Source organism: Sturnus vulgaris, chromosome 6, assembly GCF_052056855.1.
Source record: "Sturnus vulgaris isolate bStuVul1 chromosome 6, bStuVul1.hap1, whole genome shotgun sequence".
Lineage (NCBI taxonomy): Eukaryota > Metazoa > Chordata > Aves > Passeriformes > Sturnidae > Sturnus > Sturnus vulgaris.
In genome coordinates, this window is record NC_142248.1 from 13,911,621 (window position 1) to 13,935,415 (window position 23,795).

The 23,795-nt window shown below is 42.3% G+C and overlaps 1 protein-coding gene across 3 annotated transcripts; it reads left to right on the plus strand.

Moving 5' to 3' along the window:
• The first annotated feature begins 1,204 nt into the window (after positions 1–1,204).
• Positions 1,205–9,912, plus strand: SYNJ2BP (synaptojanin 2 binding protein). 3 transcript variants are annotated; one of them, XM_014869384.2, is made up of 4 exons: positions 1,236–1,491; positions 5,260–5,396; positions 6,894–6,989; positions 8,436–9,912. In XM_014869384.2, the coding sequence occupies exons 1-4, from the start codon at positions 1,425–1,427 to the stop codon at positions 8,574–8,576; spliced, it is 441 nt and encodes a 146-aa protein (XP_014724870.1). In that variant the 5' UTR covers positions 1,236–1,424; the 3' UTR covers positions 8,577–9,912. The 3 variants fall into 3 exon arrangements, with proteins under 3 accessions (XP_088023186.1, XP_014724870.1, XP_014724871.1); XM_014869385.2 differs by lacking the exon at positions 1,236–1,491 and adding an exon at positions 3,182–3,497; XM_088167060.1 differs by lacking the exon at positions 5,260–5,396 and having other exon boundaries at positions 1,205–1,491.
• The last annotated feature ends 13,883 nt before the right edge of the window (positions 9,913–23,795 follow it).

Consider the following 23,795-nt stretch of genomic DNA (forward strand, 5'->3'; position numbering starts at 1 on the left):
GCCTGATACCCAGAACATGTTTGGCCTCCTTACATATAACTTCCCCAGCTTATATAATGGACATGACATTCTATGGTATGGAATACCCCTTTGTCCAGTTTACGTCACCTGTCCTGGTCATGCTCCCTCCCAGCTTTTGTGCACCTCCTCACTGGCAGAGTATGAGACACTGAAAAGTCCTGAACTTAGGGTGAATGGTAGTTAGCAACAATAAAAACGATCAGCTGTGACTATCACAAGAATCATGGTTTTGCTCATCGTTGCAAGTGTAATTGGACCTTGAACGCCTGTCTCCCACCTCTGAGGCAGGTGTTCTAACACTCAGTTTAGCATTAAGTGTTAACGTTGTAGGAGTCAGAGATCCAGTGCCCAGGTTATCTCTCCCTATAAAATTCAGGAATCCAAAAGTGCAGATAATCTTGGAATGAATGCAGTCAAAAACATCTGTTATCTTTACTGCAATACCAAACAGAATGGTGGTGGTAATATTGAAGACCAGATAAGCTGGTCCTCATTTTCATCAGAGAAGTTCCTGCAGCATGTAGATGTGGCTGTCCTCATAGTGCCAAGCAGTCAGGTAGTTCAACTCAATCAGACCTCTTCATTCTTCCCTGTTATTATTATCTGTATTGACACACTTGTAGCAAGTGCTGAAATAGATAAGGATAAATTTTTCCTTGCTATTTCCCATTAATCTACTGGTTCAATAAACCCTGACGTAGAGAGTCCCAGGTTCAAGTGGCTGTTCTGTTACATAGCAAGTTGAACTACTTTGCCCTTTATTACTAGGTAATTGTCTGTTCTATAGAGTTCTGAGGAAATTCCTCAAATCTTCAAACCAAACACCTTCTACCTAGTTAAGTATTTCTTAATACCTAGGACCTAGTTAAGTATTTCTTGTCCCAGCAGCGGCACGGTGGTTCTGTACACCGTTTGTGTTTCTGAATCTGAATCACTTTACTACTCTGCAGGATAACTCGGCATTGGCATGGATGCTCTCTGAGCTACTTGCCTGGATTGGGCTTTTGCTCCTGCCCAGCACGGTGTGATCTGTTTTTCAGTTTGCTGTGAAGATAGTTAAAAGGGATGGGAACAGGTAATACATCTCCCTTCCTCTCTCCTACGCCTACCCCGGACAACTATGGCCTACTCCTTAACCTTCCTAAGGAAACCAGTCTGGGGAGAGGGCAGGGCCAGGCACAGCTGCCGCGCAGGGGGCAGGGGAGGTGCGGGGGCAGGAGGACGCTGTGCTGGGTTCCTCTGGGCCCGCTGCTCTTCCGCCTCTGCGGTGAGCGCCGGTGGGAGCAGCCCCGTCCCGTGGGGACTACAAATCCCAGCTCCCAGCGCTCCGCGGCGCGGCCCGGCGGCGGCCGAGGAGACGAGAGCGGCTGCCGCGGGAGCCGAGTTCCCCGTCAGGCCGCAGCATGAACGGCAGCGTGGCGGGCGGCGGCTACGCCGAGGAGATCATCAGCCTCACCCGCAGACCCTCAGGTAAGGCGGGGGCCGCCTCTCCGCGCCGGGGCAGCCGCGCCGAGGCCGCGCAGCCCCCGGGGAGGCCGGAGCGGAAGCGCGGGGTGGCGGCGGGCGGCGGGGCGGCCGTGGCGGGCGGCGGGGGAAGGGTCCCGGCGGCGAGGACGGAAGCGCGGCGCCCAGGGGCCTCCCTCTGGAAATAGCCGTGGCGGATACGCTGCTGCGGGAAAAGCTCGTGCCCTGCGTGAGGGAAAGCTGGCTGGGTGAGGGTCCGTCCTCTGCGGGAGCCCCGGTGTCCCTGCGGAAAAGTCGCCTCCGGTTTTGCCAGGAAGTTGCCATCTCCGGTGGAGCTGTCGCTTCCCAGTGAGGCGGCAGCCGCTGAGCGCCCAGCCGCGTTGGATACCGTGGGTCAGGGGCCATTTGGAAATCATGTGCCCAAGTGGCCGTCCCCTGTACTGTCAGCTTGGCGTTCATTGTGCAGCATACCTGGAGAGGCTTTAGGGTGGTGGCAGAGAGGAGCATAGGCTGGAAGGAAGAGGGAGTAGGACAGTTCTTGGGGTATTTTTTGGCTTTGCTTTTCATGTCTCAACAGCAGGTGCGCTCATAGAAACCTTACGTTTTTACAGGATTTAGGATGCCATTCAAATCACACTTTCAGAAGTGAGGCAAGTTGGCACGAAATGTACAGCTCTGGAGCAAAATCCTGGCTATAGAGAATGGCAGACTCCAGGAGGGCTTTTGGAGCTAGAGTTGTACTTTGCTGTGTGAGGCTTTCTCTTTAATTAAAACGAGTAGGAAGAAAAACGTGGCAGCCCTTCTGTTCTGCACAACTGCAGGGTGCGGCTGCTGGCCAGCCGTGCTGCAGGGGCTCCCCTGAGACCCCAGCACCCACCTTGTTGGTGTGTGTGTTTCTCTGGGGTGGAGGTGGGGCCCGTGCAGGGCTGCTGGTGGTCCCGGCCCTCGTGCTGGTGGATCAGAACCCAGAGGATGTGAGCCCGGGGAGCAGCCCTTGCCTCCCCTGCTCAGCAGATTGGCCTCTGCTCTGACAACCGTGTAGCCCTACCTGCATAACCATGAGCTTAAGCTAATGAAGCTGTGCTTGTCAGGGAAAACTGTGCCAAATGAAGCTGGTTCTGATGGGAAGGCTGTTTCCATACATCCGGGGAGCTGAAATTTTAAGGAATGTGTAAGGGAATGTTAAAGGGCAATGTTGAGAATGGTCTTGAATGTGACCACTGCGATTGCAGTCTCGATTACCATGAGCAGCATTTGTCCAGTCATTGAGATGGGCTGTTCATCTTTAGATTTAGGTTTCTAACTACATTACTTGATTTGAAGGTCCTACAGCCCCTTACGGCCTTGATGTAGTAGCCTTGTGAATTATTACTCATTTCTGTGGAAGGAACAAAACACTTACTTACGAAGTACAATTGGATACTGTAATCTCTTGAATTGGAGTTTTGACTGCAACTTTTAAAATACGTTTGATGTTGAACATCTCTGTCAAAAGCTTGTGACTATTTCTGGTGGCAGGACAGTGTATATTTGTCTTTTTCAAATTTTCTTGTATTCAGTCTCTCGTTTCCTAATCCTGCCAGTCCTGATTTTTTTTAAGGTGTTTTTGCAGGACTTTTTTGGTTCAGGGGGGTAAGTGAGGCATAGAAGGTCTGCATCCTCAGGGAGAGTCAGAACTTTAGCCCAGAGCCTGCTTTTAAAGCTGTGCTTTTCTGCTTCTGGTCCCTCATAGACAAGAGATTTAATGTATGTGCTCTCTCCCCTTGCTCCTTTTCTTCCAGCTGTGCTGTGTCTCTTTCTGTGGCTGCATGAACTGGAAGGGAGAGAATAGCAAAGAGCTTGAGGATTGGCAGGGGAGATATTTTTAGGCAGAGTGGAAGTCTGAATGCTGGAAAGACACTGAAAAAGCCCTGTGAATACTTAACTTGGTCTAGCACGAACTGCTGCCTCTTTGTCACGAAGATCTGCCTCTGCTGATGAAAGCTGTGACTCGATTATTTTTCCATTCATGGGTAAAAAAAAAGTTGCAAAATGCATACTTTTTTCATATATATTTATAGCTATTTTAGGGGTTTTATATATGAGAGAGAATCAATGAGTTCTGAGTTCCTGATTCCTTCTTTCTGGCTTTTTAATAAGTGTTGATGAAACCTTATACTTTCTGTAGTATTGATTTCGCCCCCTCAGAACTTATTGCCTTTTTGGCAAATTATTTTTAGGAGTGTGGATTTTTAATTTTTTTCTTTTCATTTTCTACTGAAAGGTGTATTACTGTGCACAACTGGCCCTTCTTGGAACAGATATTATTCTAGTTGAAATGTCAGTTCTTCAATTTTTTCTCGTTTTCATTTTTTTCCTCACTTGTCTGAAGCTGCCAGGAAGGGAAGGGGAAAAAAAGATATGGTAAAATTGCTGCTAATATTCCTTTACTTCCCAGCTGTAGATGCACACTTAAAATACCATGACTCATTTTGTAAATGCTTTGATCTCCTGTGACTAATTTAAAATGCTGCTTCCCAGCAGGCATAAGGTGGTTTTACTTTCATTTGAAACTCTCCTTCCCAAGGTTTCCAGTCCCAACTTAGAGAGAAAATAAGAAAGAAAACGAAAACAAATAAATTAGTGTGGCTGAACGTGGGCAGAACTTGCCCTCAGCTGTTCTTGACAATAGCTTTTGGATGACTGGTTTATGTCAGAAAAAAAAAAAAATGAGGTTTTTTCCTTTTACTTTGATTGCATATTTGATTTTTTTTTCTTTTTCCTTGGCTTTTCTTTCTTTTTTCATTGCAAGCCTCTTAGGGAATCTTTCCTGTCCGTTGTCATGCATTTTTATTTAGAGAGAAACTTAGCTTCATGTACAGTGGGGAATGTGCTCTCACAATCTTGAGGTTTCCAGACTTCAAATTTAATTTGTTCTTCTGAGTTTCAATGAAACAAGAAGTCTTAACTTTAATCCAGACGCTGGATCCAGCTAGATATCTGTAACTGAGGCTTCCATTAAAGAATAATACAAAATGACAAAAATGTGGACATCAGTTCTAATAAATGCATGTGTATTCCTTTTTGTTTTGCATTAAATCTGCAAACTTTGTCTTTATTTCTTATCATGTTTGAATTCATGAAACAGAACAAAGTGATTGTGTACAATTGAAGTAGCTTCATGTAGCCTAATCTTATTCCTGGAGGCAAAGCACACCATTTCAGCTCCTGAGATGTGGAATGGGAGCCTTCTGAGCTCCAGGTGCCCTCAAGCTGGTAGCACAGCTCTCCTTGCCTGTTTCCTCATCTCTAACAGGGTCTAATGCTCCTCGCCTTTGCTTACCTTGTTTCCTAGCTCACAGAATGCTAGTCAGAGGTGATTTCTTGTAGCTCAAAGGTAGTGATTTACTATAACCTCATGTGAAATGCAGAATACTTTCATTTCTTGCATGTTGTGCTGAAGAAGTGTATTCCTGCTGAGGGCTGAATCAATGCCCCTCAGTATTCCCCAGCACCCACCCCAAACAGCTCACAGATGTTTTGTGCAATGAAGCCTCTGGGGTCCTCAGGCATTTAGTGTCTCCCCTCTGCATTCAAGACCAGTTTCATTAGAATGGCTTTTCTAGACAATGGAAAGGTGGTTGGAAAGGATGATGCAGATCTGCACGCTGTGAGTTTTTGTATGGTGGAGACAGCAAGACCATGTGGGAGGGTGCAGTCCCCAAAAAGCAAGAGAGCAAGAATGTTTGAAGCTTTGAGCTTTTTCTCATCAGCTTTCTCTTTGGCTTACCTTAGGGTTGGGCTTCAACATTGTTGGTGGGACAGATCAGCAGTATGTTGCCAATGACAGCAGCATCTATGTCAGCTGGATCAAAAAGGATGGGGCAGCTTACCTTGATGGCCGATTACAAGAAGGAGATAAAATTTTAGCGGTAAGCCCTTTCTTCTGTTGTCCCCTGTGCTGCTGATCAGTGATGTCATGTGAGAGGCAGGTTTTCCATCACAGTGCATAAAGAGGAGGGATGTGGTGAATGAATTAGGTGGTCCCAAGCAAACTTCATGGAGGAGTTGTCTTGAGGATCTGGGGAGAGCTCTGAGCACTAGGGAGGTGAGTGCCTCTACACATGGGCTTATCTCTTCTGCCTTCTTGATTTGCCACAGAAGTGCTCTGCTTGTGTTTCCTCTGTGACTTGCCTCCTTAAGGCTTTAGAATCCATCAGACCTTCTCTTGCTCACAATGGATTATCACTTACACATATGTAAATAAAGGTCTTCCACCTCTTCAGTTTCCATTTTTTGACTGGTAATCCATGATTTCTGATCCTTTTGCATAGGGGGATTTTTAAACTATAAAACTTCTAGGCCGTAATATTCTTCTCTTTGTTTCAGCTCCTCAAGAATAGCATAGGCTGCTTCTCCTTTTTGAAAATTGTTTTCAAGTGTCTGATGTTCACACCCACTGGTTCTTCAGATAGCTGGCAATCGTGCAAGAAACAAGATTTACAAAGTGATGGGTGAAGAAGTAGCCTCTCTAGTATGATACACAACCTTTTTGTACTCCCTAATTTTATTTTACACTTGCTTATCATGTTCCACATGTGATCTTTTTAGCCTCTGTAGACTTCCTTGCACTAATTGGAGCTTATTATTGATCCAGAAAGTGATATTAAGTTAAACAGAGAATATTCTTTTTCCTTGACAATTTAATCTTTACGTACTTGTGTTTGAGGTGTCTAAATATAAAGAGAAGGGAGGCACTGGATGTGATCTTAGGGGATACAACTGGGGGTAATGGGGATGAAAATAAAAAATTAGGATGAATTTACTCAGTGAATGAAATCAAGTTGGTTATAAAACCCTGTGCCATTACATATTATTTTAAATTAAGAAAAATCCTAACACTTGCAAGTGGATGCCAATAAGTATGCAAGTAATTTTTTTTGTTTGGTTTTGCTACATCAGTGTGCTTATAAAAGTGTGTTTACAACAGTCTCTCAAATAGAGAAGTTTCAAAGGTACACCAGTAGAGGAAACAAGGGAAGAGACTCAAAATAATTTTGCTGTAGCTGCTCTATTATGTTCATTAGCTGTTAGAGTCACACCTTTGATTTGTTTCCAGTAAAGCAACAGCATCAGAAGCTTCTATTGACACAACTGTGGCCTTCTATTCTTATTTTGCTTCTAGGTAGTTTTTTTCAGTACCTCTATGCTTTTGCTTGGAATTTCTCATGTTCTGTCTCAACACATAAAAATACATCATAATATTAATTAATTAATTAGGATCTTTATTATTATAGTGTCATGTCCCAAATGCAGAATTTTGTGAAACATGAAGATTTTGATGTCTTATCCTTTCTATGCTAGCCTGCATCATTAAAAATTTGCATTTTTTACCTTCAGTATCTGGCTGTCCTTTTCATTTTTTCTAGATCAATGGCAAAGACTTGAAGGATTTGCGGCACAAGGATGCTGTGGAACTCTTCAGGAATGCGGGCTATCACGTGTCTCTGAAAATCCAGCGCAGGGTATGTTTTACCTGTTTCTTAGGGTTATTTCTGGCTCAGGTTAGACTGGTTTCTATGATTGGTGGCTATTTCATGAGGAAGAAGACTACTGTGTCCAGGTGCTCAGCGTGTTACCTGCATGTAACAATTTTGGTTGACCTATTGACCGTCTCTCATTGCCTTAGCTGTAATTGTCTCTGAATTACTTTGTAACCACTGTAACGTTTGTATCAGTGAAAAGGTGAGTTTGGAGATGTTCTGAGATCTTCCTTTTGCTGGAGTGTGTTGTGTTTACTCGCTGATCTCCTTTCTCAGAGGTAAAGGTTTGTGTGTGAAGACAGAATCTCAAGCTGCTCAGTTTTATTTCAGTGGCCAAAATCTTACTGGGAACAGAACTCCTTTTGTTTCAGAGACTATGTTAGTGATGAAATGTGTGTGCAGCCCAGTCCTACAAGCCAGACATTGAGGTGCTGGAACATGTCCAGAGAAGGATAATAAAGGGTCTGAAGCACAAGTCTGATGAGTAGCTGGGGGTGTTTAGCCTGGAGAAAAGGAGGCTTAGGGAAGACCTTACTGCTCTCCGCAGGTGCCTGAGAGGAGGCTGTAGCCAGGTGAGAGTTGGCCTCTTCTCCCAGGCAACAAGCGACAGGACAAATGGAGACATCCTCAAGTTGCAGCAGGGGAAGTTTAGGTTGGGTATTAGGAATTTCTTTACTGAAAAGGTTGTCAAGCAGTGGAACAGGCTGCTGAGGGAAGTGGTTGAGTCACCATCCCTGAAGGCATTTAAAAAATGATCAGATGTGGTGCTTAGTTTTATGGCAAACTTGGCAGTGCTCGGTTAACGGTTGGATTTCATAATCTTAGAGGTCTTTCCAACATAAATGATTTTACAATAATAGGAAATATGGACTACTATAGTTTAAATATACTGGCACCATTTTAGATGTAAAAAGAGATGAACCCTTAATCCCCAGCTAGCATAGAAGCTGACAAAAGAAATGCTGATCTACCCAAAGCATGTTGGTGGGGTGAGGTGGCTTGAGATCCCTTTTCTACTCCCTTAACAAAGGAGTAAGTCTTCTGGACCACTGTATAAGGCAGGTAAGAAAACCAGAGAGAATTGTTGATGTCTTTTTCCTGGTAAAGAGAGCAGGATATGGTATGGTGGCAAGTGCATCAAGGGGTGGCTGGGTATGTGTGTGATTTCTTCTGCTCTATGAGGTGTGTCCTGCTCCCCTTGAGTCCTAGTTTGGAAAGTGGCAGAGAAACATGAAGGTGCCTGGTAGTGACTGGGCATCCTGCATTTGAATTTAGTCCATCCTAAGCTGTTTTAACCCTCCCATGTGTGGAGTCTTCAGGTACCTGGGGAAACTATTTTGAACATTCTTACAGAACCACCTGGTCCAGACCCAGAACTGGGGGCTCTCTTATTATGGTTTCTGACATAAATATCTTTTATCCTTGTAGTTGCAGCCACAGAATGGCCCTGTGAGTCATCGAGGAGATGGAGACTCAGGAGGGCTTCCTCTGGCAGCCATTCTTGTGCCAGGCCTGGCGCTTGCTGTGACAGCAGTCTGGATCTTGCTGCGGTACCGACAGCGGATGTGAAGAGTTCACGTCTGGGAAATCACTGCGTGTTTTACACAGCTATGATGTAATTTAAACACAGAGAATCAACAATCTTGTCACAGACTGATGCCAAAAAGGATCATTGCCTATCATCAAAGTTGCTGCTGATGTTTGTATACATTGATTTTCTCGCAGGGTGGATAGAAACAGAGAGAAGAAAGGGAAGGGAGAGGACTGTGTTTATGTAAAGAGTGGGATAGCTGTATTTTTTGACAAATCTGAGGAAGTTTTGCCATCCTCCTCTGTTTTGCACCATGAACTTTCAAACACACTCATCTATTCCACCTTTTAAGAATTAACTTTTGGTTAAAGGGAGTGGGAGTTGGGATGGTTTTAAATCAAAAACATTTTCTAGATGCTTTGCCTTGTTTCCAGAGAATTTTTTCTTGAATCTAATGAATTCTGTTCAAACCATGAATAAAAACAAGCAATGCAAAGGGTATATTATTTTTCCCCATTGAAGTTTTGTTGGTTGTTGCTAAATAAATGCCTTAAATATGTAAACTCTGATCCGTGGTTTTGCAGGTAAAATCTTCAGTGTAGCTGCTGATTTAACAGCAGTATGCAGTATTGGTGAGTTATCTTGCCTGTTGTGGAAAGATAGAAGGTAGCCTGCTGCTAGAAAAAGATTTTGATTGTCAAAATGATTTGCTCATTTTTGGGTCAGGGTTTTAAGAGAAAGCTTTCCACAAAATGCTAGCATACTGGAGAGAGACAAGCAGACAGCTGAATCGCAAGGATAAGTGGTACAAGAGATTCGGGCATGCTGAAGCTGCAGAAGAGTCTTTAAATTAGTAGTGAAGCAGTAGTTCCTCCATTCATCGAGTGGGTTGAAGCCTGCATCTCTCAGGTTAGAGGTTTTGGGGGTTATTTTTTGCACTTCAGCTAAAGTTTTCCATAGCAGCTCACTTGTTTTCTGCAGTCAGGAGAATCTTATGATTATTGAAAGGGAGAAGCTGACAGCAGGCTGGGATTGTCCAGGTTTTTGCTTATTTGTGAAAAGTTATGTGATGTTCAGGAGACAGGCTATCAGCTTTAAGCCAGGGTAAAGCTTAGCAGGTAAAACCAGAGGGAAGAGACCCTCCTCGGGAAAGTATTTGGCTGAATTTACCTGCAGGGTCTCATCTCCTCACTGTGATTTGAATAGTTTTAAATGCCCCAGCTGATAGGAGCTCTGTGGGTAAGACCTGTTTCTCTTGTCTCCAATAAATCAATGTGTTTTGTTGTTTTTATAAAAGAAAAGCAAAATGCATGGTCTGGTCTGTATGATGCCAAAAAAGAAATCACATATGCAATATATGTTTTCAAAGAAAAACTAGTGTCTTGGTGCTTTACTTATCTCTATTCCCTATTACTCTTGTAGGACATTGCTGATGTATTTGAAATGGTTGTGTTTGCTCAGGGCTGTGTTCCTGCTGTTTGCTGGAGATAAAAGTGGTTATGCTGTTGAGCATGGCATTCCTAAATCACCTCGGTGTTTCAGAGCACTTGGATCACGTGCAATCTTGCTTTGGCTTATAGACTGCTCTGGTGTAAGGGAAAGAGGAAACTGGAGGAATTATGTCCCATGTTCTTAGGGGACTTTGGGAACAATATTGATATTGACTGGCCTGGGCTAGGGCATGCAGTGACTTGCCTTGGCCTGCAAACCAGTTGTGCCTGATAGCAGAAGGGCTGGTGTGTAGACAGATCTTTGCAGGTACAGCATGAACCAACTTGTTTGTGACCTGCTCTGAATATTTGGCTGTGGTGTCCATGTGCAGCACGTGTGTATTAAGATGGATGATTAGAAATTGATGCTGTTGTATCACAGCTTTCAGAATAAAGATGCAGACATTAAGAAAATGGCCTATCATGTTGGCCTTTGCCTGAATTAAGTTTCTGTGATGAGAAGGAGTATGTGGAACACGGCAGGAGGATGAGAATTTGTGAAAGGTAATGGTTAGTTCCAGTCATTTCCCATTGAAGTAAGAGAAAGCAAAACCTTTGGGATTTTTTGTTTGTTTGTTTAACCTTTCAGCTTTGGGACTTTGATATTGTTCAGACATGATTTCCATCTATATTGCAGGCAGTTTAATAGGTAGGGGTAGGGTTATATCCAATGCTCAGATAATTGACATGGCTTATTAAAAGAGAAAAGGCCCTTCTGGTGCATAGTGCTCACAATTATTGAACTGCCAGTGAGTAGCTGCTTCAGAAGTCTGGGTAGTAGTTTTTACTCAGGATTTAAACACCCAGTCTAAAAGTGAGTAACACCTTTGTGTACCTGCCTGGTACCAAACAATCCTTTTTCCAATGCCACCTCTTGTCCCATTTATTGACAAAACCCAAGTGGAAAATGCCTCAGTCCCAAACTCTCCTGTGAACTCTGGCTCATGCTACTTTCTTTCAGCAGCTGGACTGTCTCACCTAACCTTTCCATGTTTTCCAAAGCATTTTCCACCATGTGGTTTCTGAAGCCTTGAGTTTCATCTTTGCACCAGATGCTGTATTTATATTTTCTGTCATTGTAGAAGAAGGAAATTCTTTAAAAATCCAGTGAGGACAACTTGTAAATAGAGGTGATCAGAGAGAGTGTTACCTTTTGTTACAACTTAAATCTCCGGGTTTTTGAAAAAAGATAAGGTGAAATCCTGAAGACAAACAAAAAGCATCCTAACTCTAGTTTATGGGGGTTTTTTTGTTTAAGAACCCATTTGCCATTAATACTGAGGGCTGCTGAAACTCTTAAATACCCATGTTTTAAAAATCCATGTTTCTCTCCTATTCTCATCCACCACCTCAAATGTATTGTGAGTGTGCTGATCTGCTGAAAAATGGATTTTCATGTCCATAATTTAAAGACAAATCTGTCTAGTGTGACTTTCTGTAGATTCTAGGCGTTTGTGTCTCAGTCTTCAGAATTGTATGTGCTAATAATATATATTTTACTAGGGCATAACAGTGAGAAAGAGCAGCCAAACTTGATCTGAAGATTGGTAGATGCACTACTTCTGGCACTTTTTAATTAACACAAACTAGAAAGGAGTGTGTGGGAGGGAGAGGTGTCTTGCTTTCAGTTTGCCTTTAGGTTCCAGCAACTGGTTTGTTAGGTTATTCAGTGCTAGATTAAAGAGGCCTCTAATAACTGATAGTCCCTCCCTTTGAGGGGATTTATGTGTTGTAATTGCCTTACCTCTCACATTATTTTTAAGAAATGAAGCCAGCTGAACCCTTTCAGATTTAATGTGTAGGATACTTTCTCTCTTTTAGTAGTTTCTGTGGTTCTATGTACCCTTTCCAGTTTCTGTATTGCCTTGTAAAATCCATACACCCCAGCCACGTGGGAGTCCCACTGTTGACCATGCCAATGACCCATACTAGGAGTTTTTAATACCATCTTTGTCTGCAAACTTTAATTTTTTTTGTTAAGACATGGATAAGTGCAAAGCACATTTATGCCAAGTCCCAAGAGACTGCTTTTTCTTAACTAGCTTTTAAAGTCTCTTAGGAGTGGCATACAGCTTTGCCCTTCTTGTGCTGTCTCAAGTGCCTTAAGGAATCTGTAAAAAAACACCATTGCCCCATGAGGGGTGCCTTCTCTTAGTTTGTAGGTCAAAAGAGTGATTCCATTTGGTCATAGTGTGGCACTAGAAACAAGTGTTAAGTGCCTGTATGTTCCCACTTCTAAATCCTTGTCCATACCCAATGTGACCTGCCTGTTGTGAGGGAAGGTGTCTGACTTTGCATTTTGTAGAATGACTGCAATGCTGTTTGCATTGGCTGTGCACTGACCCGCCAGGATTACTGTCCCTCTGCCTTGTCTGCTGTGTTATTTACCAGTCCACTATCTTTAGCAGTACTGGTTTTGCCTTCTGCTAGATCATCAACAAAAATAGTGAATGGAGTTTGGTACAGGAGCAACTTCCCCCCTTGGTTATGAGTTTTCAGTAGCTGTTGGCATCTCCTGATTTTTGGATTCTTTGTCTATTTAACGGATGCATTTTGGTAGCGTATGGCATTGACTTTTTAAAAAATACGTGTATTATTATTTTCAGCATGTTGCACAGTACTAAGTAGATTATGTCTGAATGGTAAGTGAACTTCATCTGTTCTTTGGCTGGCAGAAGCTGATACAAGTGTAAGGATTAGGTCAGGTGAGCTTTATGGGCCAGTCTTTTTCCTTATCCTCTTTCCTAATTTATTGATGTGGGCTTTACTTATGGAAGTTTTTTTTCTACTCATGTTGAAGGAAAGAACAGATAACTTACTAATGGGACAGTGTCCCCTCAGGCTGGGGGCTCAAAGGAAGGCTTACCCAAAGAATTCTGAAGGAGGGCCTTGACTATACCCTTGTCCTCAGGGTTTTCCTCATGCCACTTGAAGCAGACTTGTGCTGCATCCATATTTCCATGCATGGTACATGTCATCTCTGGATCTCTGCTCTCTCTCTACATGTGCAGCTGAGAGGGACTTCAGGCCTTTCAAAGCTTCCTTCAAGACAGGGCCACATGTGATGAGAACATACACAGGTGTTAATGAAGAGCAGTATTGAGCAGACTCAAAACAATTTTCCTTGTCATATTTGACAGCTTTTGTCCTTGCTGCTGCAGCTGTAACAGATCATGGGCAAACTTCACTGCAGAGTGACTGTGTATTTCTTACCTGGTTGCCCAAACCAACTTTTCTAGGCTGAAACTCTTAGTAAGGAAGAGTAACTGTGGTGTTTATGCAGGGTAATTATTCAAAGCAGTATGTGAATGATAGGAGATTGTTCAGCAAGCTGGTAGGCTCATGTTTGTATCCAGGTCTTCCAGCTGTGTTTCCATTTGGTAAAGTTCTCTTTCATCTCTCTTTACCACCTTTCAACATCCTAGCATTTGAGCCTGGCTTGCATTTTTTTGCCATGACACAAAAGCAATTGTTGTAGAAAAATTGCTGCTTTTTCTCTGAGTCAGCAAGTGCTGATATTTGTTAATTCAGCTGGGTTCCCTTAGTGCTTTGAGCTAGCTATTGGATTTGGTGTCACTTATTCATTTTCTCTTGCATTTGGAACATGAACATTGGCACTCAATTCTGCAACTGCCCTTGTTCTGTCTGGTTTGTCAAGTGTTGGAGGATAGATCAGCAGAAAGGAAGCATGAACATGTACGTGAGGTAGTGGAGGCAGTACAGTTAGAGCAGTAAGAAGTTCTGGTCAACACTGAACTGAGCCCAAAGAAGCCCTAAGAGCTTTGCTCCATGGATATGGATGCTAGAAAGAAGTATGTATCTTGCTAAGTATCAATATCTTACACAGGGTAGTTTGATTTCTAAAGCATTAACAGCTGGATTCCAGTTTTGGGAACGCTTATGAAGACCTATGTTGATGTCGTGACAACTCAGAGCTTTAGCCTGCCCTTTTTTGTCTTTACCACATGTCTTTTTGTCTTTACCGTTCCAAGTTCCTGATCCTGGTGGTGCTGGGAAAATAATGTTTGCAGTTGTTAGAGCTTGGCAGTTGACATTGGACCTGTATTCCCATTTCCTGCTATGGGTTGCATGTGCAGGATAGATAGCTCTTAGAGCTAACCAGCCAGGTGACTGTATCCACCCCTTGGGGAAGTGCAGTTTATGCTAAGCATGTCATTCTTCTGCTGGGACAGACTGTTTCCAGAGAAAGAAGGGAGAAAGAAAGTTCAGCAAAGGGAAGCAGAGTTTCAGAAAGAAAGCTGTTCTTGTGCCAGAGGGCAGGTTTGTCTGTAGTTCTGTGGCTAACATCCCTGGGGAAAGCTTTTTGGGCAAATTTAAACTGGATTGAAAAAAAAAAGGCTGAAGAAAACCTGTTTGTCCTTGTTCATGGTGAGTGTGTGAGGAAAGTGTGCTCCTAAAGAAAAGAAAATCAGCTGTAAAAGAAATGATGGCTTAACCTGGTTCAGTAGCACTGCTAGGGCTGGGAAGGGGAAGTCAGGGAACACAGCTGGGGCTGGCTGATTTGAACTCTGTGTTTTCTGGGAATGCAGAAGTAGCAGTGTAAGGCATAAACTGCCCATTTTTCACCTTTGACACAGCTGCCTGCTTCAGCTATCCTAACTAGTAATAAATGAATGATCACAGAGCTACTCTGGATGTTAATAGCACAAATAGACTAGAGCCTATTTCCCTGAATCACTGTAAATTTATGGTTCACAGTTTTCAAGGCAGATTGCTGATATTAATTGAAAGAGATTAAGTTGTTAAATGGGAAATAGTCTAAGTTAGATGATTCTGTGGTTATTAACATTCATTCATGCAGGAAAAGGCCTGGATCCTTGAGGATGTTTTTTAAATTCAGAAAATTTGAGATACTAGCAGTCTGGTGTTAAGTTGTTAGTATAGAGATTCTCAGGGGAACTAGAGACTGTGTGAAAGAATTGCTTGCTTAATTAATGGGATATTTGCTGTCCCATTTAAGTACATAGCCTGTATGGGAGTCGAGATGCAATACATGAAATAGTGAGTTCACAGTTACCCCATGTGGTCTTTTGCATTCATTGCTCCTCAGCATGTTTTAGTAACCTTATAAATCACTGAAATAATAAAAAAGAATATGACAGGGCATAAAATAATTGTAATATTTGAGGCTTCTTTCATTTACTTCTTTTTAAATATAGCGGGTTAATACAAAGTTTTGGAATATGGTTCAGAAATTTAATTGCTGAAGGTGAGTAGTAATCCATGATTATATGGAAGCAAGGGGTGGGACACACTGCAGAAACAAAACTCCTTGGCCCCTTCATCCCAGTCCCTACAGCTGTGTGGGCCTTCCAATTTCCAGCTGAGCTGTCACATGGCTGAATTATGGCAGGAATGCCACAAAAAACCAGATTGTCTGTTAGGCCAGCACTTGAAGATCACAATTCTGCAAAGAAATGTCAGTCTGGAGTCCTTTTTTCCCTAAATTGCTTGAGTTATTTCCCTAGCAGTGGTCTCATTTTTGTTAACTATAAATCACTGGGGAGCACTGTGTAGGTCAAGGAATCTGATCAAATTGTTAATTTTCTTCTAATATTAGCTAGAAGAGAGTGTTTGAATCTGTACTGAAATTGCACCACACAGTGTTTTATTGGCTCCACTACATTTTCCTCAGAGGTTGAAAAAGGATATTAGATGTTCTTCCATGGACATTGAGACATGCTGGGATGAGGAGGAGAAAGCTTTTTTCATTCTGTATTGAAGTTCTCCCTGCTTTTCAAGCTTTAATTAATCTTTCCTTGAACTGCTTGTATGTCCTATTTTCGCTACTGAATTTGTTCATAATGCATAAATACTTCTAAAAATCCTAAAGAGGGGATGTAAGAGCACTGATCAGCTCAATATGTGGCTCTGAAGCTGTGGTATAAACCAAACCACTCCTGCACATGGACTTCTGTGGCTGTGGTTATAAAACAAGAAAACTTAGTCAAAATGCTGCTTCAGAGAAAGCACTTTGCTACTGCTGTCTCTAAATGCTGAAATACTGTTTCAGGTGCTGGTGCCAGAACATGTATGCTGCTGTTCAAAGTGAGCAGTGCAGTGTGGAGATGTGGGCTGATGTGAAAGGCCCTAATTATGGGCTGGAGAGGGAGAAGGGTTTGGATAACCCTGAGGATTCAGCAGTTGCTGCTAAAGGACAAGGCTTGTGTGATGTCTTGGAAGCATCTGTGCTGATTCCTTGCAAAGCAGGTCCTACTTGCCCAAAATGCAGGTATATTTTTTTGCACAAAGCCTTGATTTTGAAGCAGTTAAATTTAGAGGGATTTGTTCTCAAAGGCTTCAACTGACTGAAATAGATTGTAACAGCCATGACATTTAACATTTTAGAGGTGAAATAGTAGACTGCCCTTTAACAAGGGCAACCATTTCGGATATGGAGCTAAACAGCAGAAGATGCAGAGGTTCAACATCTAGCATTGAGAAAAAGCCCCCAGTGTTAAGCTGATGTTCCCACCATGATTCCCTTGGCAGTGGGGAGAGGTGGGAGGAGAAGGAGGATAGTTGTCAAATGGCTGTTACTTGTTAAATGCTGATCTATTTTAAAAGCACCAAAATGGAAGCTGTGGGACAGGGATGAATTAGCAGGAGGGCAATGCAAGTGTGCCACAAAGCTGTCCTCCTGAGATTTTGATTCAGAGAGAAACTCAAATTGCTTGACATGCCTTTTAGAGGTATTCCATACATCTCCCATATGGATTAGCTCCTGAGGTGCTGAAAGTAGAATGCTTGCTTTGTGAAGCCAGCAGTGATGGCATATTTCTGTCGTTTAGCAATAGTCCAGGTAAATGCTTTGCAATGCATAGTTGCTTTAGCACCCATACTTTTCATGAAGGCACTTGATACACTTAATCTATCTGAACACAGCTTAAAGTATGTAGCAAAGTATGGATGAAAAGAATGCAGTAATACTGTGTAAATACAGAAATGACCCATCTGTGCAGTCAGTGCCTGTTGAAGATACAATCACTGAGCATTAATGATTCATTAGCAATTCTCTACCCATTGATTTCCAAGGTGGCGATATCAAATTAGTGCAATGTTCTTGTTATCTAAATACACATTGGTGGTTGTTGTTTGGTAGGAAAGAGTGAGACAAATGTTCCTGCAAGTTGGGAAGCACGAATGCTAAGAGGAACATGGAGCTAAGAAAATGAGAGATTAGTGTAAATGACACATTGTGCAGATGGTGAAAGGGATGAGTCAGACTCAGATGTGCTAATAGCTGTTATTGATGAAGGAAGTCTTTCTCAAATAGTTGTTAGTATGGTTTGAGTTTATCATTTGGGGGCCTGTGTGTTTATCCCTAGGCTTTAACAACACCGACTGTTCAAGAGCTGACATGCATAGCCACTTGTTCACAGCTGCTTGTACACATGGCTGCACGGAGATCTTCTCCAGCAAGATGATCTATGCCACAATCAGGAACTGGCTCCCTTGGCTAAGAGGATATGTGTCAATTATTAAAGTAACCTTAAAAAGGCAGAAAGAGGGCAGAGAATAGAAAGCTTTAATACTTCACCCAGCACATCTTTAGCTTTGCAAACCATAATAAGTGGCACACTAGAAATATCTAGTTACATACAGCAGGAGAAAAATCTGCCCATCAGTGGAGATACCTGTGTGAATGAGAGGGGATGTTCTTCTTGCCTTTCACTTCTTTCACTGCCTAAACAGTTCCCCACTTTTAGAAGAGGCTGCTTTGATTGTACTTCTTTCAGGATGATATTAATCACCATTTGTATGGTAGGGACAACTCCAAACAAGGGACCTGGGTCCAAATGTCATGCAAATTCAAATGTGCTTAGCTGGACCAAGTGTTTGTTTGGAGTGGAGAAAATGCCATAGCTCTCTAAGCAATAGTTCACAGGCACCAACTATTTCCTAGGAATCTGGTCTTTATCCAAATCCCTGCTGTTTTTTTGATTTGCAGAGCTTCTGTTGAAGTTCTGTCCTCTGTCTGAATGGAAAAAACCTTCACACAGATAACTTTGTCTCTGGTCAGCTGTTGCAAAGGGTGCCTTGGATGGTTATAGGAACTCAGGGAAAGGCACAACTGCCCAGTAACAAGGAAGATCTGCTTTCAAGTGGAAAGAGATTTGACTGACCCACAGCAACTGTGTCTGGCCACCAATCCTTCTACAAAGCAGCCTTAGAATACTGAAGTCATGTAAGAGTCATCAATATGGAATATATATTTAGGTGCTCTTTTGCCCACTAGTATCACAACCTGTAAAAACACACCATGAAGATCTAGAGCTTTTAATGTCTTCTAGGCAAGAATGGGGCTTCATAAGGCAAGACAAATTCTTAGTACCCCTGTCATGAAACTCTACTTTTCTTACTGTAAATTTTTATCTGAAATGAAAACAAAATTCTCCTACTAGCTTTTCTACCAGGGAAATGCTGCAGTCTTGGCTTCCCAAATGGTTCTTGATTACAACCTTGCTATTAACAATATAAAACTGCTTTGCATTCTCTGGAAATTAATGAGAAAGCCTTATCAAACCTCTTGGATATTTGAAAAAAAATTCAGCAGGGAGAGCTAGTCGTTGAACTAGATAGGTGATACTCTTTACTGGATTAGAAGCTTAGCAGAAGGGAAAATTATGTCACTAACTAGAAAACCTACTAAGACCCTTCTATATTTTAAGCTAGTCAGGTAAAAGGTAACACCTCCCTGTATAAAGTCCACATAATGGTATCACTTAAAATGCTATTATTATATTGCTAGTCTTCTCCTCCAGTTCACAGATTTTAACAAAATACATCCAAATGTTAAAAGTTGATGGATCCTGCTGTTGCCCTTCTGTCATTGAGGGAAAATTGTTCGTTTATTCCCCTTTTTCTGCCCTCAGTCAGGGTCAGAATAATCAAATTTTACTTCTTACAACTCAAACATTATTCATTACTGCACCATGAGAGGAACTTCAATAGATGCTTCCAAAAAATAGGAGTTGTTTCATCGTTCTTTCCTGCTAAATGTTTTATTAATAAACCCAAAGATTTACAATAGAGGATGCTTTTTCTTTGTACCACAATCCTGCAGGATGTCTTCAGGAGTCTGCTTTCTAGGAGCCCTTCAGCTGATTTATTAAGAAAGTGAGCAAGGTCCAACTTGCCCAGATTATTATCGGAACCATTTGAAATCAGGTAAAGTAAGCTTATTATCCAGTTCTCTGGAAGAGTTGCTGCTCTTAATAAGGCTGCATGTTTTTACTGTGTATCTAGTAACTTAAAAGTTCAAAATCCAGGCTTCATCCTTTGCTGCACACAGTCCAAATCCCTTTGGGTTGTTAATATTAAAGACCATGATAATAGAATTAGGAATCTTTGATGTTACCTTCCAATTAAAAAACCCAACTATTTAAGGTCCTTTTCTCATCTAATACAGCAGGTGGTGTTTGTGCTTCCTCCTTGTCTCTTTCAAGGAGTTACCCAGATCTCACTCCAACACTCCCTCCCTGAATTGTTCTTCAAGCCATATCTGGTTGTTCTCTCAGATTTTTTGCTTTCTTCTCTTGCTCTCCTGGTTCTTGTGGTGTTTCTCCTGACTAGTCTCTCACTCCTGCAGCTCTGCATGTGCAGCCCTCTACCAAAAGCAATGTAAGCCTTGGTCCCTTTTCTAGAGTGCCCGAGTGACCCCAGAAATGCCTTTGTTTTGGACAATGATGTATGTTCACGTTTGGAGTGCAGACTGCTAAAGTCTTTCAGGGAGCATATTAAATAATTCCCAGCTTTTCTACTATTTTCAATATGTACTATGTTGATTATGGTAGATTTTTACCTTTGTTATCAAACTTCAAGTCAGCTAAACTTCCACACATGGAGATAATGCTGATGTGGCTGGTGATGTGTCGTTGAATGCAAAGATTGTTCCAAAGAGAGAGCTCCAGTCTCTCCTTCTGCAGGTGAGCTCTGGGTAGAGATTCTTGTTGTTTCACTCCTCCATGAACTTCATGTTCACCACTCTATTTTACCAGAAATTAAAGTAAGATTCTTTCTGCTTACAGTTCTCCAGATTGCTTTCTATGCCTTTTTGTAACAATACAGTTTGTTCTATGCTCCTGTCCTTCAGAGCAGAAGCTGATTTTAAGAGATGGTATGATTTTTAGTTGAGATGCCATTGGAAAGCTGTACTAACTCTCTAGTCTTTTTGCTGTTACTTTGCAGGTCAGGAGAGTGCCAACCCAAAAGACTGCCTCTGGATGGAGTTTATCTTTAAGGGACTCTTCTGGGAAGCTGTCAGTGCTCAGCCCATTGAAGAGTCACAGACTAGGTTGTGCCTCCCACAGACTCTGAAGCTGTACAGCAGTCAGAGCCAGTCCTTTACAGATGGTAGCACTGAGAAAGACTCAGGCAGCAGTGATCTATTAATATTGCAGTGAAGCAAGTGGAAGATCTCCCAACAGGGAGTGAATTGTTTTCTGGGACAATTTAATAAAGCTATAGTGACTCTGTAGTGTTGAGGGCATAATACATCCATCCCTTAGAGGCAGTTATCTTATTTCTAGGGAGAACCATGTAATTAGTGGTGTTCTAACAGCTGCTTTCCATTTCCAGGTTGTTCCAGTCTTGTATCTTGTTCAGAGCTGGAGATCACTTAAGGATATTGGCAGATAAGGTTCTTTTATCCACTAAATGCCCTTTCCTTTCCTTGGCTTTATCTTTCCCTTTTCCAAGCATCAACTGTTATGGCAACAGGAAGGTTGGAGGCAAATAAGCAGCTGGCAGTCTTCCTAATGGGCAGAAACATAGGCTGGAATCCCTCCTGAATTCAGCAACACAGTGGTAGATTGCAGTAGCATTGCTAACAGTGGCATAGAGTGCATTTTGAACTTGCAGGGTAGCTGGAATTAATGAGGTGAGATACTGCTCATGCTAAACCTTCTACCAAAGCTGAACAAATGTCATGAATGCAAATGCAGAAACCATAGTTTGGGGGTTTAAAATGGCTTTCCCTCTTTATTTGTTTTTCAGAACAAAATTATGAAATATGGTTTGGGCTGCAAAAGTCGGTCTGACCTAGTTGCTTTATTTGTTGATTCTGGACTACTTCACGAAGGAAAAAAGAGGGACATCGTGGTTGCCTCTCTTAATGTGGCTTTAATGCATTGTCCTTCTTTTAGTCTTGAAGGTTTTCCACAAATGAGAGGAAGTGTGTGTGTGGGAAGTAGATTTGACAACTATGGAATTAAATATTCCGTATTTAATGTTCCAGGCTTTGATTTCCAATATACTTGTATTTAATCCCCTCTGCTGTTGGTGTCTTTTGTTGGACCCTTACTCTGCAGACTGTTTTTCTGACATATTTATATTGTGTTTGAATCCATTCTTTTTTTGTCTGCCGAGAGTTTCCTTAGCTCAGACTCTTCCCAGTTATAGGATTAAAAAGGTAATTTTACAATCAATTTGCCAGTAAAGTGATAATGTTTGGTAACTTACCTTTATTTGAGCACACATTTAAATGATGCAGATGCTCCAGGTCTAATGTGACAGATTCATTCTTGATGTGATTGAAAGGCTGAATGTCCATAGTTGTCTGTGAATGAAGGTGAATACATATTTCTGCTCTCAGTCTTACACTCTTGAACTTTGATTGAAGTGTCAATCCAAACTTCATTGCTTGGCATTATCTGCTTATTAACTTAAAATGAATCCGGAGTTTAAACACTCTGCATGCTTCAGGGCAGTTCAAATTTGAATTTCAAGGAGGAGGAAGATCTGGAGGTAGACAGGAGGAAAGCCAGTGGGGTTCCCTAATTACTAGAAGTGTTTTAATTAAGTAGAGTAGAGCTACACAAATTTGATCATCTGAGTTCCTCTTTAGACTATTGCTGTCTATTTGGAGATACCTGCACTGGTAGTGGTTCCTTCTCACAGCACCACAGTTGTGAGAGCCATTTTATCCTGTCGTTTTTAATGGAAGTTAAACTAGGAGTGACAGTGTTTGAAGGTTGTCACTTCTGGCTGACAGCTACTTCATATCCATTTTCATGCACTCAGTTTTGTTTCTAAGCATCCCCTAAAAAGGTACATCTTAAATATCTGGACTTCTGCATGCCTGTATTATATATGAATTACCTACAAAATCCATTTGTTTGAGAACAATTAAAAAATCAATGTTTAGACATGTAAGGTATGAGAATTTGTGTCTGGGTCTGTGTTTGGTAGCAGGCTTTGGATTTAATCCTAAAATACCTTCCAGGTTGCAGCTATAAACACATCTGCTGTAAGCAGCTGTGGGTATGGCCAGCTCAGCATGTGTCAAGCTGTATGGTGCCAAGTGTCAGTAGAACAGCTCTTCTAGAATCAGCACTATTTTTAGTGCTGGGGCATCCCAGAATACTGCAGCTGCTGCCTCTTGCACTGAGATGCTAGAAGCCTTATTTTGGCCCCTGCTTCTACTCCTGGGACCTCTTATTCCTCTCCTATGATGGAATGGCCATCGAATGCTGATAACACCTGGGGTCCCAGGATCTCAGTGCCCAGCCATCTGGAAGCAGGGCAGAAGGAATTGGAGCCATTACAGCACTCTGGGGTTGGAATGGTGGAGGAAGCAGGGCCTGAGCTGCCTGGAACTGGAACCACGTGGCAGGGAAAAAGTACTGAATTCATTTTCTGTGGTGCTCAGGGCAAGCTGTCGCTGTGCCCCAGCTTTTCAGGGATGAAAAGGAGTTAGTCTTTACAAACTCCTCTAGAAAGTGAAGTGGTGCTGCTCACATAGAGCCCATGAATCAAAGGCTCCTGGGAAGCATGTTTGCAGTGTGGGGACCAGCAGAGGCAGTGACAGGGATCTCCTCTATGGAGCAGCATGTGCACAGTGATGCAGTCCTGGTGACATGACACACAGGATGCTGCTCAGGGCCTATTCTGTCCTTCCCCCTCGGAATCGTGGCCACATCCAGACTCTGCTGCAGTCTGTAAACAGCATGGTGGGTTCAGATAGGCTAAGTGGGCATCAACCAGTGGGCATATACTGAAAACTGTAAGGAGGCTCAGCAGCAGGGAGAGCAAGGGTATTCTTTACTTCTATTGTGGGAGGAATCACTGGCAATTCCTTTTTAAAAGCATTATAGGAGCATTTAGGCTTTGGTGACCAGAGGCTAGGCACCACAAGTTCCCATCACTGTGAGAAGCCCTCAGCACTTTGCAGAATTGGGCTGTGCCTCATTATCCAGGTTCGACTGGCACATGAGCTCTTCCTTCTTTCCTGCACCTTGCCTTGCTCTCCAAGCATGGTGGGACACTTCCTCTTTCCCCCAGCCATGATTCCCAGACCTGTGAAATTGCTCTTATTTCTTAGTGCTGAAATCTGTTTTACTCCTATATGTCTTTTGGGTCTGATTTTGCTTCTGAGTTCAGTGAGGCTTCTGTCCATAGTTTCAATATACTGGGAGAAGGGTGTTGTTTTTAAAAAGCAAAGCAACCAACATGAATTCTGAGCAGGAATTCCCTTTTACAGTGTAATTCATTTTAAGGCAAAGTGCTTTCAAAAACAAAGAAAAACCCTAAAAAAAGGGAATCCTTTAACTACACAAAGCAAAATTAATTTGGCACGTTGAATAACATGTGAATAAGCATGTTTAAAATAGATTTTGGTTTTGATTTGATTTATTTTTCAGTCCTGTGGAGACAGATGATGAATTATATATGGTTATGGTACTTATGAATTGTAAGCCTCCTCACGACTGAAGGCAAATGTCAAAGGCACCATGTGTTAGGAAA

Coding starts and splice junctions, on each gene's coding strand:
- SYNJ2BP (XM_014869384.2), top strand. CDS start 1,425: ATGAACGGCAGCGTGGCGGGCGGCGGCTACGCCGAGGAGATCATCAGC. Junction 1,492..5,259: donor CCTCACCCGCAGACCCTCAG/GTAAGGCGGGGG, acceptor GGCTTACCTTAG/GGTTGGGCTTCAACATTGTT. Junction 5,397..6,893: donor AAGGAGATAAAATTTTAGCG/GTAAGCCCTTTC, acceptor CATTTTTTCTAG/ATCAATGGCAAAGACTTGAA.